The sequence below is a fragment of the Tinamus guttatus genome, unplaced genomic scaffold (genome assembly GCF_059628265.1).
Source record: "Tinamus guttatus ecotype Peru unplaced genomic scaffold, ASM5962826v1 Tinamus_guttatus_pri_ptg000249l, whole genome shotgun sequence".
Lineage (NCBI taxonomy): Eukaryota > Metazoa > Chordata > Aves > Tinamiformes > Tinamidae > Tinamus > Tinamus guttatus.
In genome coordinates, this window is record NW_028288783.1 from 2,268,397 (window position 1) to 2,286,353 (window position 17,957).

The following is a 17,957-nucleotide window of genomic DNA, read 5'->3' on the forward strand; positions in this document are numbered from 1 at the left end:
GATTTTCTCTGCATGAAGCTGCATATAAATCACATCAAATGGATTTATGTAACTGCAAAATTTATCCAGAATATGTATCTCGGTTCTCTTTTCGATAGAAATTACTTGAAATAATTCATCTTATTTGCAATTCAAATAATTTTGCAGGACAGACTCCCTTTCTTAACTCTCTTAACTTCATCAGACTTGTGTTAGATGCTGTGGTTTTGCAGGCATTTTGGTCCTCTGTCTCTGAAGGCACGTGTGTGGAGGAAGGGTGCTCCGTTGCTGGCTGGAGAAAGGGAAGTGTGCCTTGGCTTCCTGGCCACTGGTTGCATGTTATGGCTTATGACTCAGCTTAAACACAAAAATAACCATTTTTGTCATGTTCATTTTTAGCTAATTACTGGGGTCTTGATAATACATTCTAACCTCCTTGCTTTTCTGACATATTTATAGTCTTTGGAACCTTAATTTGAAGGATAGTAAGACAACAAAGTACTAGGAGCAGAGATATCGGGAGATGTGACACTGGCTTTGAGTGTGAGGCTGCAGGGCTCCCTTCTTGGGCTAAGGAGGTGGGATATGGATGGCCATAAATACATTTGCAACAGAAAGCAGTGACTAGACCCAAGTGTTAGAAGCTAGAAGCTTTTAATTTCACAAGTCTGAACTGCTGGGACTTCCAGTGTTGAAAGATTTCTAAACAAATTCAATGATACTGATTCCAAGTAAATAGATTCATGAAACATTTTGCTAGTCTTCATGGGGGACTGAGTGAGCACTTAGTCAAAAATTTAACAGGCTGGTATGACAAGTCATAATGTCAGTCAGAAAATGTCACTGCTTCACGAGTATTTTTTTCTGTTAGGACATCATCATCTTTTTCTAGTTACAGTTTTTTGAATCTTTAAATTTCCTCCGTGGGCGTGCCTTTATGGAAGTGAGAGCATTACATAAGTAAGTTTGCACTCCGAGCTGAAGAGTCAACAGCTTTGACTTGACAGGTTGAAAGAAAGTGCCACTGCTGCTTTCCTTTATTTTTTTAAGAGTAGTTTCTGTGTGTTAGATACTTTTGCTTGTTTACTATAAACAAAAGCATCTGTAGCCATGCCAGCTCAGAGCAAAGCAGGACATTTTCAGACAAGTTTTTTGAACAAGAAGTATGTTCTGAAGTGTATGTGCCCAGCAGCTTCTGCTTGTCCCCATGTATCTATGCTCTGGTATACACTGTAGAGAAATCTGAATGAACCAGGTTCCTGAATGCAAGTGAATCAGAAGATATGTTCCAGTGGCTCCCAGACACTCAATCCATGTAGGGTAGAGCTAATCTGAAGGAAAAAAAAAAAAACACCAGAAATGTACCCAGTTCAACTGTCAAGTTCTCAGCACGATGTGTTTAACTCTGTTCCTACTGAGCCATTTCTGTTTGGTAATGTTGATGTAAGCTAAGTTGGTCACTGGTAAGTTTGTGATGTGTAATTTGGTCTGTAGAAATTGTGGACACTAATAAAGAAGCATCCCTTATCTCTTACAAAACTGGAGTGATGAAAATGTTTGTAAGGTAATGAGTTAAGACAGCTTAAGGAAGTTGTTTATCTTCTGACATCTTTCCTCTTTTTTAAATGGATGTTTTCTAGTTGTCACAATAATTTTTAAAATCTTGCAATGGGAAGCCGTTAGAAATTGAATTTGAAAACAAGAACTTAAAGGAAATGGGAGTAACTTCGTTTTTTGAAAGGATGATATCCAGTGTTAAAGCCAGCAAATTTGAATGTGTTATTAATCTGAACTCTGATAGCAGGAGGTCGTAAACAGAGCATTCCAAGGTGCTCTGATCCTCTCATCCTAGGAACGGTAAAAGTATGTAGTAAGACTTGACAGCATATGGAACTGTGGAGCTCTTGTTGGAGGATTAAATGTCAAAGGATGTGCAAAAGATGTGGGGAAGGAAAAAGTACCAGCTTCAAAATTCATTATGACTGATGGCATCTAGAGAGTTAGATGACTTATTACCAACTTGGATTAAGTATGTAGATCTCAGGAAACAGACTGACCACAAATCCAGAGTTCATCTGCATTGCTGAAAAATGACTTGGCAGGTCAAGAGCCAAATGGTGGGTATTCTTGACTTTGGCTTGCAGTTAAAACTCTCTGATTATTTACAGACTGCAAACCCAATTTGAGAAAAGCTTTGTTAGAACTGTCCTGATTCTACTAAAATGCTCCCTCTGAGAGATGAGGGTCTTGCTGCAAGCAAAGTTTCTTTTGTGCTGGAGGGCATTGATGATCTTATATGGATGCAATCTTACTATAAATGCAATTGTTTAATTATAGTCATACTTAGGCTGTTTTAAACCTAATCTGTTGTAGCACAGATTCAGCTGTTATATTTTAGCAATAGATCTTGTGTTCCTAACTAGTGCCCTGAAGTGGTAGCAGAAGCAGTGTGCCAATTTGTTCATGTCCCAATTTGTCTGCAATTATCTGTGCACTTTAAAAAGTGCAAAGTAGTGTATGAATTTACTCTTCTGTCCTTCCATATTTGGGGTTTATCAAATAGCATTTTTGAATGTGATCCAAAAGTATCCCCCAGTGTGTGTAAGAATGTCTCTGACTCTGGACTTTCTGCCTTGAGGACAGCTTCAAGAGTGAATTCAAATAGCTCAGAAGAAGGGGGGGTGGGAAACACCTACTCAGAGTTGAATCCCAGTCGTGTCACTGGTTCAACATTGTCTTTCGCAGGTGTATAGAATACCTGGACACATTAGCCAAACTTTTGTTCCTGGAAATCAAGACTTGTTGGTTCTTAGAACAGGAGAAGACTTTCACTGAGGACAAGTGCCTAAGGGACCACTGCATCTGTCATTTCCTTTTGCTCTACCATTATGCCAACTACATTTTGTATTTTTGCTCTCACCCTGATACTTGTGCTCTCTTGAGCTGGAGGGCTTCCTAGTCAGCCTTCTCTTGTCTCAAGGATCACTTCAAAATTTTGGCTTCTAAACAGGCACTCTTCCTTTCCACCCTTCTTCTCCCCCAAACCTTCTTCAGTTCACTAGAAGTCTCATTTATTCCTAGTCATCTGCTTGACAGCTGCTCTGTAACAACTTGTGAATATAAATCTTTTTTTACAGTAACGGAGGAGTATGTAAATCTTAATTCAGAAAGAGTTACTTGCAGTTACAGTGAGAGAAGTTCAGTTTGAGTTGCTTGTTGATCCATGCTCACAAGACGACCCTAGGTGTACTTTTAAGGCTGGCACCTGAAAGGAACTCCAAAGCCTTGTTAAGCTCAGTGGGCATCTCAGAGGAGATACCTGTCCATAAAGTTGCAGGGCCTGGAGATGCAGAGACCTGTGGCAGCCTCAGCTCTTGTAGACGTACTTGTTCAATGAGAGCTCTTTTTCAGGGAGGTGTGAGGGGTGTCCCCCAGAGAGCAAGTATAGTAGTGTCTGGTTTTTATTCTTCATCTGCTCTTCATTGCATAGTATGTTCTTGTATTAAATAAGCCACATCTGTGGCTTATTCTGGAAAGACTGTCTGGTCACCATCTCCAGCTTTGAACAGGAGGTTTGCAGGAGATGAGCTTGGTCACTGGTCTAGTTGTCTTTTAGTGCTGAGACCTAAGAGCAGGAGTGGGGAGAACTGAGGGGGCCTGTTACATGTGTAGTGTTTAAAAATCCTCCCTGTGCTGTGAAGCCTGCTAAAGCATGGTCAGATCCTCACAAAACTTTCCTGTTTTTTGCTTTCTAGGTCAGGTGCAGCAGCTCAAGTTGAGGAAATAATTGTGGGAAACCTTGTAGTGACTCTTAGCTGAAAGCAAGAAGGTTCCTGGTGGCATTGCAAGTGAGAGGAGTGTTACTGCCGCTACTCCTTACTGTATTTTACTGAGTTTATTTCACAGTTCTCCTTCACAATAATTGTAGGCACAGCTGGGCAGCTCTTTCAGTAGAGAGATCTAATACTTACTGTGAAGGGATTTATAGCTTGTCATGTGTCAGCTGTACAATGAGAGCAGGAAGCCAAGGCCCAAATTGTGTTATGTTGCTAGAGTGTCTCTTCCGTTGTGGCATTTGGATATGTGATAATGTTTTTCTCTCTAGCTCAGCTTAGGCTCTCTGGAGAAATGGGTTCTTGTAGAGAGATATATTACATAAAATAAAAAATCCTTCTGTTTTTACCCTACTTGTTATGTGCAGTACCCACCAAACTAATGCTTGGTATTTTATGTCAGAACTTTGCATGTAACTAGACTGACAAATTTGGGGAAATGTGTGAGAAGATTTTCTGGAGTGCCAGTCTTCTCTTTTAGCATATCCTCAGCACCAGCTGGCAGTGCTTTCCATTCCTTAGCAACTGGCTGGTTTTCAGTACTGCTTTTGCAAAGATGGGAATAGGTGTTTTTTAATGAAAGCCATGATCTGCTTTATGTTCCTACGTGTCTCTCTGGATGGAATGCAGAACATGTGGCATAGCCCATCCCTTAATCGGGCCTTTTTCCTCTTTTTGGCCCAACTGTAGTCTGGATCTAGCAGAAAGTCCTCTTGTCAGTGTCCCCTTCACCAAAGTATACGTAACATGTTCTGGAGAAGCTACCAGAACCTCTTTTTAAGGGAAAAGAGGAAAGTGCCTGGCAAGAGGCCCTTGTGACTGAGATATTCTTATTATAGATGTTCTTCTGAATGGACTCCTCCCTCAACAAGTTTTGATTGCCCCCCCCTTTTTTCTTTTTTTTTTTTTTCTTTTTTTTTTTTTTTAGCTAGAATCAGAATTAGAAACAGGAGCTACAGAATCTGGCTTTTAGAAGTTGGCTTTGCTTCTTTCTGAAGCAGGGACACTTTGGTTAAGCTGCTTCTCGTTAAGCTGCTTCTCATTCACTGTTGCATCTGGCCTTTTTCCCAAATATGGTGGAAACTGGTGTGTCTTTAGTGGTCTTGAGCAGCTCATTTGCATCCTGGCTGTTGCAGTTGATGAATTCTTTAACAAACTTGTTGGGTTTGAAATAGGAAAACATGAAAAAAACCCGAAGACTTTTTGCCAGAAAACTTTTACTTTTTAACATGGGGCAAGACTCTCTCTTCTCCAGAGCAGATTAAGCACTATCCAACCAAAGCACTGTTGGAAATGAGGTCAGTTTTGTTTTGTGTTTAGCTTTGGACCTGATGTGGATTGTACTATTAACCTACCTTCCAGAGTGCAAAGTTTATTTTACTGCTTGGTGATCTTATCACTTAGACTTTGCTGGGACTTACGTGGCCAGTGTCATCCAGCGCATACAATATCCTCTCGCTCGTCGATACGCATACAGTAAGTTGGGAAGGGAAGACTGCTACAAAGCACTGAGTGCTTCAAGAATTTGGACCAAACTAAAATCTTAAATAGAAGGAAGAGCCAGAGCTTGAATGTTAAGCTAAATATTGTTTAGCTAGGTAAGATCCTGATATCCATTTGACACTAGCACTAGTCTTAAGGAAGTTGTGATGGCTTCAGTTTAATCAAAAACATCAGGTTTTGGCTCTATGTGAAATTTGATCTACCGTATTCTTGCCTATCTCACAATCTCTTTAGTTTATATCTTGATACACAGCGGTCGGTGGCAGCACGAGTGAGTTACCAAATGGATTCTGTCACCAGGACACAGCAGCCTCCTTAGGTTTCAGTTTCGTACGGAGAGCAGGTCTGTTAGTGCCTCGAGTCTCGCGCCGACAGCAGATTCATTAACATGCACCTGCTCTTCTGCAGATTCGGAATCTGAAAAATCGTTAAGCGGGTTTGAGACAACAACAGCCTACTCGTTAGAGGACAGCATGGAGTCAAAAGATACAATAACTACCAGCATGGCTGAAGAAAAGGTCTGTGGCAGTGGGGAGTCGCTGTCCAACGGCATCAAAAGGCACAGGTAGGATGCTGATGATTCTTAAGGTATATGATAAGCTTTACTTGTGTGTGAAAGACCACAGCAGTCTCTTAAATAGTAATTGTGAAAAGTTTTCAATAGATTTGGTTAGACATGATTGAAAAGTAGTTAATGCTCTTATGATTTTATAAAGAATATTTTTCCAAGGCTAATATGTTCTTTTGCATCTTGTTTTTTGATAATTGAATCTGAATGAGTACAAATACAACATAATGTCATGTAAAAACAGGAGAGTTGTTTTTGAATAGATCATATTGATATCTATGTGGATTTTAATTCCTTCATGTATCTTTAATGATCTGTGCCTCCTATTGCCTCTTTTATTTCCAGTCATTTGATCCCTCTTTTGGTATCAAGAATGAATGAAAAATATTGCTAGCCTGGCAGCAGAAACTCAAATGTGAACAAAGAGAGTCCTATTCTAAAAATCTCATCTATGTTTTATGGGCTTATTTTGTGTTGTCAAATGATCCATTTTTGTTTGTTTCCGTGCCTAGAAAGGAGGACAATAGGGCTAGAGCTAATGAGCTGTAATAGACACCGCTGCGCTCAGGTTTCAGAGGAAGGGCAAGATGGCATGTGGCTACAGATTGAGCCAGCCTTCCACAGCTCTCCAAAAGACTAGTTTGGAAATGTTCTGGATATGCAGAATGGCAGCAGGGATAACAGATACCTGTAAAAATAGAATTCAAATTTAATTCTAAAAAAACAAGCAAGACATGCCTCAGCTGCTTGATATCTTGGTTAAACTGCAGTGACTGTGAGTGTGTGGTGATGTCTGAGACTTGATGTCTCAAAGTTCAGCTTCCGAATGTGGGTCCCTCCCATACGAAGCAAAGATTAAAGCATATGAAGTCTTCCACAAAGGAGCTGAGGGTGGTTTTAAAGGCAGGGTGAAACAGCTGAGTAAGCTGCGTTGCATGTTGGAGCTGTTAACAAGGTGGTATTTATGGCCTTGGCTAAGTGCCTTTCCGGCTTAGAGAGGAAGTTTGAGGAGGGAAAGCACTGGGTGAAGGTGGTTGCCTGCACCGCGTTCATTGCCTGGCAAACAAGAAGGGAAGCAGTTCTTGAACGTTGTAAATAAACTTTTCAGAAAATGTATGTCACAGCACATGCTATCTTTAACACAGCTGATCTTCTGTTTAGTAAAAAAAAAAAAAAAAGTAGTAAGTTGGCTAGTTTCCATAATCGTGTGCTATGTTGTCAGAAGGGTAACAAGCAGGTGACTAGAGGAGCATTTAAAATCCACTATTTTGTCAATGAAAAATAGTGACTCTCAACAAGTTTTTTCTATTTAAGTTGTATGTGATTTTAAAATAAAGAGGAAATTGCAGTGAAACTAGTCCACAAACCAACTGACTAATAATTTAAAGAAAGTTGAAAATAACTGTCTTACATGCAAGAATATACTGGATGTCTGGAGCGCGTTTTAGGCTGAGCTGCCAAGCGCCTTGGTGACCCATGGGGATTGGTGTACAAATACATTGATGCAAGCTGTTTGTCCCCAGAGCTCTGCCAACTTACATGTTGCCTTCACCAGGGTGTTCCCGGGGGATGGGAGTTGCGCAGTGTCTCCAGCTCCGTGTCTGAGACTCTTGCTGGCCACCGGTGGTGCTCGTGTCCTCAGGAGGGATTTGTTTGCCACGGCTGGTGACAGTGACTGCAGCTGCGCGTCTGCTGCTCACTGCGGAGCTGCGTTACCTAACGGGCCTGCTGGGGGCTCCAAGTTGGGCCTACTTGGGGCTAGGTAGGGACACTTAGCGCCCTACATAAATATATGTCATCTGTGATGCCCTTTTTGCTCTTTTCAGAGTAGAAACCTTGTACTTTTCGGTTTGTTCTTGTCTGCTGATAGTTTAACTTCCTTTTGTTAGCCGCATGGAAGCAGGTCACATAACGCAGATCCAAGCGCTGTCTTTTACTTAAAATCTTGATACCTCCATGTACTCACTCAGATGAACAGAGGATTTGCAGCTGCATTTGAGTTGCACATGTAAGTTCCTGGCAGTGTTTGCCAGCTAATGTAAACAGGGCCCTCTTTCCTGCCTTCATCCAGAAAGTGTGAGCTGTCTGAGGCCTCTCCTTTTTGGTGGTGAGGCAGGTGAGTGCTAGGCCTTTGGTTTTTGGTTGGAGTAGGAAATCTGCTGGTTCCAAGGAAACAGAAATGGTGGGACACGAGCTATGCACATAAGTGAAGCTAGTGCCTGTGAAGAATATGAAATACGATGCCAAGGGGCTGGGCTGCTGGTGGTGGTTAAAACCTGACTTTAAAAAAGCCAAGGAATAGTTAGCACTTGTAATCTGCTGTCTAGTGCTCGTTTATTAACTTCATTTGCATTCCCTTGATTGATTGTGGGACATTTGAAAGACTGTTTGGTTGACTTGTTTTCCTGTGGTTTTAGGCCAATGTCAGAGTGGACTTCATAATATCACAGACTTTATAAGGGAATTCAAGACACAATATTCCATAAAATATCTATTCTAGAAACATTCAAATATTCAACATTGTATATACACATTTCATATATGTATATATTAATATATATAACATATAAACTAGAGGAATACTTTTATTACTTTTATAACATATAAATTTAGAGATAAGCTTTGAATCTGAGCCAAACCTTACAAAAAATGCACAACAATGTTCTGTAATACTTGCTAACATTTGTTTTAATGCCTGTTTTGTCACTGCTGCTTCTCTTTTATTGCTGAGCTTTCCCTTTCTCAGGGGCTTCTCAAAATGAAGTATGTTTGGGATTTGGGGGAGCAGGAGGTTATTTGGTCAGGTACCTGTGAAGAGCAAGCTAAATATGCTGCTTCTGCACTGTGCATGGTCCCTGCATCTTCCCTACAAGATCACTGCAGTGGTGAGCCTGCTGTAGGCAGGCATTTCAGACAAGTATTTTTGCTTTTAAGTGTACAGGCTTATACTTATCTCTTCTAATGCAAAGAGATTTCAGCACATGTTTTTGTCACTTAAAGCTAAAATTAACTTCATGACTTGCTTCTAAAATTGACATCTGGAAGGAAATTTTTGCATTCACAAACTTTTCCCTTAATCCCAGGGACTGTGTCAAGGTTTGTAGGCTCCAGATCCTGGCTGCCTGTCATTTTCTGTTTGTCCTTAGTTGCCCCCAGGATCCTTTTTGCTGACTCTGAGTTGTTTTTGTTCTCTAATATGTGTGTGTAATATGGAGGAAAGAACTGACTGGCAGTTCAGGTTTGGCTTATATATTCATGTGCAAGCAACATAGATGAATGACTAAAAGTGAATGCCAGCTTTTGTGCAATTAAAAGAATTAAATGGAAAGACAGATGAACTTTGGTGAACGTGTAAATTTTCATATTTAAGAAAAGCAATCCCTCTGTACACATCAGCAAACCCAAGGAGTCTCCTTTCCATTCAAAGGGCTTATTTGAAAACAGATACCTGCTCTGCAAACTGCTTTCATCAGAGAAAACACAGAAAAAAATAAGCAAACTCTACCAAGGGAAAGGGTGAGACTGAATACTTGGTGGACACTGTCCTCTCCTGGACACTAGTATCAAAGCATCCACAGAAGTGGTGTTCGTATTATTCAGGCAGCTCTGGTTCACTTCATACTTTTCCAGTACTAAAAATTAGAATAGGGAACAGTTATAGCAAAAAAACATGAGAGGTGACAGCAAATAAAGTTACTGACACCACCCGCTTAGCTGCATGGATTCTTCTTTTCAACATCTGTCTGTTTATCATAAAAGGGAGATGGAGGAAACAACATCATCCTTCGTTAGTTGTTCAGGAATAGTCAATTTTGAACTTCAATAAATAGTTTGTGCAGTTTGAGCAAGCTGTAGATAATTCTTATCTCAATTTTCCTCGTTGGTATTAGCCTTATGGTACAAATGGCGGTTTAATCTTATTATGGACGAAGAGCAATGTTGTTATAGACAGAGAGCTTTAAGCTACATTTATGCCTTTCTATATAGGTAAACTGGATTAATAATATTGCTGGTCAGTAGTAGTCAGAAAAGGAAACAAAGTATGTGCCTAACTTCATGTAATGCTGAGAAGGGTAGACAAAGTCTAAATGTTGGTCATAAAACTATATTAAAACTTTCTTCAATGTGTGTCAGCCCTTCGTAGACCAGGCTGCAGTGTTTCCTGTTCTCTAGCAGTGCTGCTTTTTCTGTTTTTACCAAGGTTTGATTTTAATTATAGGCAATAAATGTTGTGCCTTTGAGTCAGTGTAATGTGATTAGCAAAAACACTGAACTCTTTAACCCTCCAGTCTATTCAGACACAGTGAACCCGCCTACAAGCATCTTTCCTGAAGAGTACTCAAAAGCACTCAATTTCTCTTAGGAAAAAAAATTGAATAAATGTTTAAAATGTTTTAATGATGGCATCATGCAAACACTATTCTTCTAACTAATGTAGAAATTCTCTTTACTCTTAAGCAAAATGAACAGGTAGTTCTGCTACTGTCCTTGCAGAAATTCAGCTCTCTCTGCAGGTAAAATAGTTTAAATGAGCTTGTTATTTGTAACCAAAGCTTCCCAGTGCTGCTTTTGCTTGCTAAGGGCTTTACAGTTTACTAGATGACCGAGGAAGCTGTTGCTTTCACAAAAGAGTATTTGAGTTTTTTTCTCAGCCATGGTTAGTAATGGAAAACTCTTCTTTCTCTTTCCCTCCTCTATTCTGCCTTCCCTTCTACAGAACAAGTTTGCCTTCTCCAATGTTTTCCAGAAATGACTTCAGTATTTGGAGTATCTTAAGAAAATGTATTGGAATGGTAAGTAATCAGTTGCAATAACAAACAGACTTGAAATATTTAGTTTCATTTGAGTGAAAATGAAAAATCGTGTGTTTGCTTATGCGTTTGGAGGAGTGTTAATGTTCTCTTAGGCTTTCGCTTGCTTATGTAGCCCAGTAAGGTAAGGCTTACCTCGAGCAATAATGATTGAGTAAAGGCATTTTCTCTTGAATTCAGCCCTTGAATCACTCTGTGGTAGCAAAAACTTTCAGTTTTCTTTGCCCTCCTCCCTGTTGTATTACATTGTTAGTGGCCAGATGGTGGGCAGATCAGAGAGGTCAGTTGGTTGGCACTTAATCTGCTTCCAGCTAAGGGTGAATTGAGAAGAATTCCTCTTTCCACTTAGATAGGCTGAAAGTATTTACTGCAATAGGCTGAAAGTACTTACTGCCCATAAACCTTGCAGTCTCATACCACATACATAGCATGTTGCCTGCAGCAGTGAATGTGTGTCTAGTAAATATAGATTTATTGCTTTTTATTCCTTGTGCTGCCACCTTCCCCCATCCTTTCTCCTCCTCCTTCCTCTACCTGCTTGACTCCAAAGAAGATGTTTAAATAACTAGGTGGCCTATATCTATTTCAAGAGCAATAAATAATTTTTAAAAGGGCCCTTAGTACTCCATTCCATTGTTTCATCTCACCTTCTTAATGCATTTATCAGTAGGAAATATTTTTGCTGTTTGGTTTTCATTTTGTTCTAAAAGAAATGTCCTTAATGTCCGTATAGATAGGCTTATCAAGCTCATAAGGGATGTAGAGGGCTTTTTCTATGCCGCATTAGCAGGGCCAGGTCAAGCCCGTTGCATTAGCACTAAGAACATAATTTATTTTTGTAATAAGCCAATTAAGTTTGGGTTACTGTAGGTCAGTGTGTCTAATCATTTGGTTTTTAACACAAATTTCATTTGTGCATCAGGAGTTGTCCAAGATCACCATGCCGGTTATATTCAATGAGCCCCTGAGCTTCCTGCAGCGCCTTACGGAGTACATGGAGCACACGTACCTCATCCACAAAGCCAGCGCCCTGCCCAGCACCACCGAGCGAATGCAGGTACTGTGCCTGTGGCAGGTTCTAGTAGCCCGCTCTCAATGTGCTCAGCTTTTCTTCTTCCTAGGCAGACTCCTGCTATAGAAGGAACTCCTGTAATTTACTGCATGTCAGGTTCTGCTGTGAATTTCTTAACTGTTTTGCCGATCTAGGAAGCATTGTGCTAATTTTTTAGCCTTTTGATGAAACCTGTTTTTGCCCCTCCTTTGACTTAAAACAAATAAACAAAAAAGAGACAAAGACCTACACTTGCTAAGCTGCTCGAGAAAAAACATTCTGTAGTACCATGGCTGTTGTTGATACCTGAGAAAGCCTGAAAACCAGCAGAGTTAACTGTGCGCTCGTGTCATTTAACCAGTGTGTCGCTGCGTTTGCTGTGTCTGCTGTAGCCTCACAGTGGGAGCGCACAGGGAAGCCGTTCAACCCTCTGCTTGGAGAGACCTATGAATTAATCAGGTAAGGAGCAGAAGGTGTGCTGAGGAGTAGAGGGGGGTATTCTGCAAAACTGGGGCTTTGTTAGGCTGCTTGCGTGGCATGCAAACTGCTCTTGGGCTTGACAAATTCCTGCATTCGCAAGCACCTCCTGTGGCTCCTAGGAAATGTGTTCTGGGGTTTCAGCTGTGCACCCCTCGCTGCAGGGGAGCTTCTTAGCCCCTCAACCCAGAGCAGGCTTTAAAATGGATTTAAAAGTAAACTTTATTCACAAAAATGACTTTTTCTTTTTCCTAAAAACCTGAATGAAAGTGTGTGTTGCATATAAAGGAGGTGGCGGAGTGGTAATACTCACTATGTGAGTGTCCGGAGTATGAATAGTTGGTTTTAGCTTATTAGTCTGCTACTGCTTTTAGAGGAAGTTCTTCTCTCAAACAAGTGAGGTTTTGGCCTATGATTATGCAAAAGTTTGAGCTCACTATCAAAAGTAAACATATTGGCTAAGAAGCTTTAGTTGCTCTTTTTCCTTTTCACATGTCCCCAGTTTCTTGGAATGAGGCTGTTTATATCTGTTAGTTGATCTGTCTCATTTGCGCTCCCACAGCATTTTAACTAACTCTTGCACTGAGCACAGTGGCTATGCATGAATCAATTGTGTGTTTCATACTAGGGGAAAAGAACCACAACTTCAGCTTCACTTGTTAATTGAATATACTCTTCCAGGCTTTTTCTTTGCATCTTCATAACACTTTTTGATTTTATTTCACAGAGATGATCTGGGGTTTAGACTTCTCTCAGAACAAGTTAGCCATCATCCTCCAATCAGTGCTTTCTATGCTGAAGGTTTAAATAACGATTTTGTGTTTCATGGATCAATTTATCCTAAACTCAAATTCTGGGGCAAGAGTGTGGAAGCAGAACCAAAAGGCACAATGACTTTGGAGCTTCTTGAGTAAGTTGATAAGTGATACTTGTATAAGCACAGTGGCCACATCTGCAATGATTAATGCACGTTGCATGGCTTAAGAAGGGAGGTATCTAACAGCCACATCCTGATGCTTGATGGGAGATCACTTTGCAGGGAGGAGATGAGAAGATGGGAAGTGCCATCATTTAGCCTAATAAACTTCGTTCCAGTAAATTTTCTGTTTACTAAGCTGTACAAACTGGCATCATAGCAATATTTGGTGCATGTGACTCTCTGTTCTGCAGTTGCCTGGACATCCAGTCTTACCATGACCAGCACACTTGGGTGCTGACTTTCCTTGTGTGATTCAGTGCCAGCAGGACTGGCAGCACTGAGGCTGCTGTTTTAAGGAATTGATAAAATCAGTAGCAGTATCCTTTGCTCACCAGGCATGGTTAATAAAACTCCTTGAGTTTTCCTGGCTTATTGCCATGTCCCTTTCAAGGCTTGGTGCCCTTTATAGAAGACAGCTTGTTGCAGCAGTGCCATTCAGTACAAAGATGGAGTATTTTGTGCTTTCTCTCTCCTTCCAGACACAATGAAGCCTACACATGGACAAATCCTACGTGCTGTGTGCATAACATTATTGTGGGCAAACTTTGGATTGAGCAGTATGGAAATGTGGAAATAACTAACCACAAGTAAGTTAAGAATGTGAGTGCATTCACTTTCTGGGAATTTAAAAACAAAAAGCATTTGGAAATAATTAGTGCCTTCTTTTACTGCCTTTAGAACTGGTGAGAAATGTGTTTTAAGCTTCAAGCCCTGTGGCCTGTTTGGGAAGGAGTTGCACAAAGTTGAAGGCTACATTCAGGACAAAAGGTAAGATCCATTCCTAAAAGAAACAAGTTACTGTGCTCAATTTCTAATGGGAACTGGAGAACTGAATGCTGTTAACAGTGCATCAAAAACATGAACCTAAAACTGGAAGATTGTAACTTGCATAACACCAATAATGTAGCTGGCGAGTTATTCTCAAATAATGTGTTTGAAATGCTGAAATAAATCTGCTTAAGCTCTTTCTCTTTTTTGACAGCAAAAAGAAACTCTGTGCGCTGTATGGGAAGTGGACTGAGTGCTTATACAGTGTTGACCCAGCTACTTTTGAGGCTTACAAAAAAAATGACAAGAAAAATGCAGAAGAGAAGAGAAGCAGTAAGCAGGTATTAATCATGTAAAGAGATGGTGTCTCAAAAGCATAATAGGACAACTAAATATTTTAACAGCACTTAAGTGTATTAGAGCTTACCTCTTCGCTTATTCTCTCTTGCCTGGTAGAAATCAAAAATGGATTGTGTGAGTACTAGTAGTAAGGGGTAAAATGCTGGCTCTTTCAAGGATTTGTATTCGAACTTCCAAGACTTGGCCCCGTCTAACCACTGGCTGGCGTTTACTCACCTGTCTCCTGCAGAATTGTTGCCTCTTCGTTCCTCACGTGGAGGAAATAACACATGTATTAATTAGACCATCGTCCTGATTATGTTTGATAATATTTATATTCCAGTAGAAGGATTTGGACTCCTACATCATTTCATATCTTGATGAAAGATCCTATTCTCCAGGTTTTATAAGAAATTTTGTATTTCTCTATTACATTGGTATAGCCGTCAAAATGCTGCCTTTTCGTATTTTTTCCTGATGAAAAAATTATTGATCATTCCAGGTTTCTGCTGTCTAAGATCAACAGTGGTGGTAACAACATAACAGCCTAGTGTTGAAGAACAACCACTCCTGGTGTAGCTTAAAAGAGTTATTGTCCTCCTTTGGTCACCACCACCAGATTTTCTTTTGTTTAAGTATTGATAGCTTTTAACATTAAAAAGAAAAGAAAGAAAGAAACTCTGAAAGCAGTTGTTCCAGTGCAGATCCAGATTCTTGCTGTACCTGAGATTGCTCTAGTGCTTTCCATCATTAGAGTGCTAAAGCACTAGAGAGTTTTGCTTCTCTTTGAGGTCTGCCCTGTGAGCTCCAGGGAAAAGGAGCAAAGAAAAAACAGGCTGTGGCTTTGTTATGCTTGAGCTATTGCTTGACTTTCTCTGACAAAGCTCACATCCACCCTTGCTTTTCAGTGCAGAATAAAGCACCCTATTTCATAAAGCTCAAGTTGCACGTTGCCCTGAATGTGGAAAAGCACACTTTTTCTACTCATTTAACAGAGGCATTTCTGTGTAGAAGGCTCAAAGCTTTGTCATGTGCACTGTAGGTCAGCCAGTCTTTCTCTGTTGAACGTATATCCCTGCTGCCCCCTTGTGTTTGAGGAGCTGGTATTGCTTATGGTTTCTGCACTTCTGTGTTACTGCTTATGATGTTGAACGAAGTGACCAAGTCTTCAGTGTGAAGTCTGGACATGCTTTCTCCCTTCGTGGTAATGAAGCAGTCCTGCAGGCGTGAAAGTATGTGGCCTTTCAAGTTGCTCCTAATTAGAATTTTCAGATTATTCTTTACTTGTTTTCCACTCTTCCTTCTTGCTTTGTTGCTGCTAATGTGGGCTCCCTTCTGTCTCCTTGTAGGGGACCTTCTTGGATGTGACTCCTTTTGTCTCTTCTCCAAAATCACGTTACCTTTCCTAGGAATTAAATTTTGAATATAGAGTCTTGCAAGATGCTAAACAAACCTTCATATAATCAAAGGTAGATACTTTACCAACATGATGACAGAGTTACACTAGGCTTAGGGCTATTCCAGGATGATTCATTTCTGATGGAACTAGAGCCATTTTTTGTCTGAAGATGAAGCATTTTCTGACAAATTTGCAGTGCAAATATAGAGAGGAGCATAATGCAAGACAGCTGTGAGCAGTTGCAAAACCTCTCCTTAGAATTGGAGGGACTTGGTGAGCATAAGTTATGCAGCATGAGGCAAGTGCACATTAAAGTCCTGTTCTGGGCTCTTTGTCATTCTTGTGACATCTTGTATCAGACAAGGCAAAAAACTACAGTTTGTAGTGCAGTCTTTTGTAAAACTTTGTCTTGAGTTTGTCACACTGGTATTGAAGAGTCTTTGTTTTCATATAAAGATATCTTTCTGATCTGTGCTTTGCCTCAGATCCTGGTTTCTTAAAAGAGTCCAGTGAAGGTTAGGGATCAGTATCCTTTGAAGGTTAAAGAGCCAGGTTAGCAGGACAGCTCAGCTGTTAGTTACCTAAAAACCTTGTTTAGCTTCTTAACATCTGAGGGACTGAACCTGCTCAGTATGTTGTTCTGGTTCCTTTGCAGCTGGTTTGCTGTTAAAACAACCATACCCAAGAGCTCCACAGTGAGGCAGAACTCTTTAATTCTTCCTAATTTTCTAGGAGCCAAAAACACATGAATCATCTCAGAAAACAGCCGAGTTCGGTTCTGGGGACTGGACTGCTTGCACAGAGACATCAGTCTATATTATATGGCACAGCCATCAGAGAGCAGAGCTTATTAGCAGCAGGATTAAAGTTCTTGGCACGTAGTAAGAGTATTTAAAGCAGTTGGGTTCATTAGTTGTCCTTAATTCAGCTCTACTCTCCTATAGTCTCTGAAATGTGCAGCCTTTTTAGCAGTGATGGTGATGCTGGATTTTCTTGGGAGATGGGTCTCTCATTGCCTGGCTGGCCTTAGGTCAGTGCTGTGACATTCTCCGTTGTGGCTGAATGAACATCAGCTGGGCCTCAGCTGCTCCAAACAAAGGAGTTTGTTAAATGCATAATGGTTTAGAACTAGTTTCAGCCACATCTACACTGTGTCCATCTTGAATGTCCAGGCTTTATCTACAAAGACACTAATACAAGAAACTGGTGGACTTCCCTTGGTAGGGAGTTGGGGCCTATGTATTCTATTCTAATGTTCCTTGATGAGCACCTAGAAAAGTTCCTGTGTTACTGAAATAATTTACTTTGGTCATAGAAATAGTTTTACCGAAGTCTCAGCATTGCAGTAGATAGATTCAAATGACTTATGACTCCAGATAACTCCTTCCATTTTCTGTGTGCTGCTTTTAGGTGGGCAATACGGAGGAGCCAGACGAGATGCCATTGCCAGATTCTGAGAGTGTATATGTTATTCCTGGAAGTATTTTGCTATGGAGGATAAATCCAAGACCTCCAAATTCCACCCAGGTCAGCTATTATTTCTGCTTATTCTGTCAGTTTGCCTGTTCAACTCAAACTAAATCCATTTGTCTTCCTTTTCACTGGCAAGTCTGGATTTACCTGTTTACTGTAACAAACTTTCCCACTACTGTTGTAACTAGGTGAGGTGGACTAGGAGGAAAGGATTGACTCTTTCTAATTAACTGAATTTCTCTGCAAAATTGAATGTTTCACATAGCTAGTGGCACAGGAGATTTCCCTGCCTCTTCTCCTCTCCCTCTTCCCCCAGCTGAAGCACTTACTGTGTGTGACAAACCTCTTCTGAAAGGCTTTATTAGAAGGCAGACACTTCCTGGGAGATGTGTGCCCTTGCAGAACCTACAAAATATGCATAGCATGAGCTGGTCCCTGAGGGGCCCTGGAGCTGGAGAGACAGAGGGCAAGAGGGCATTTGGAGCCAGAAAGACCTGGAACTGGAACAAGAAAAGGTCCTTCAGCAGGTTCTTCAAGGGAGAAATGCCTCAGTAGAGATTATGGGGGAAAAAAGGGCTGGAAAAAAGAAGATAGAAATAGTGCAGTGGGTACTGGATGCTCTCCTGATTAAACAGAAGCACCAAGGAGCACCAACACTGTGCCCAACACTGCAGTTTTGCCTGCAACTTTAGTATTCCCATCTTAAATGATGAAAAATAATAACCATAAAAGCACCTGGGTGTTTATTTTTAGAATTTGCTTTGTTGTGTATTAAAA

At 40.6% G+C, this 17,957-nt stretch overlaps 1 protein-coding gene across 3 annotated transcripts in view; it reads left to right on the forward strand.

Moving 5' to 3' along the window:
* Window positions 1–17,957, forward strand: part of OSBPL1A (oxysterol binding protein like 1A) — a 65,973-nt gene that overhangs the window by 42,847 nt on the left and 5,169 nt on the right. For all 3 annotated transcript variants that reach the window (XM_010217780.2, XM_088526663.1, XM_088526662.1), the window contains 9 exons: window positions 5,724–5,880; window positions 10,601–10,676; window positions 11,617–11,751; window positions 12,107–12,204; window positions 12,950–13,132; window positions 13,681–13,788; window positions 13,880–13,969; window positions 14,184–14,310; window positions 17,118–17,234. In XM_010217780.2, the coding sequence (XP_010216082.1) occupies window positions 5,724–5,880; window positions 10,601–10,676; window positions 11,617–11,751; window positions 12,107–12,204; window positions 12,950–13,132; window positions 13,681–13,788; window positions 13,880–13,969; window positions 14,184–14,310; window positions 17,118–17,234 (1,091 nt within the window). The remainder of the gene's footprint in view (window positions 1–5,723; window positions 5,881–10,600; window positions 10,677–11,616; window positions 11,752–12,106; window positions 12,205–12,949; window positions 13,133–13,680; window positions 13,789–13,879; window positions 13,970–14,183; window positions 14,311–17,117; window positions 17,235–17,957) is intronic.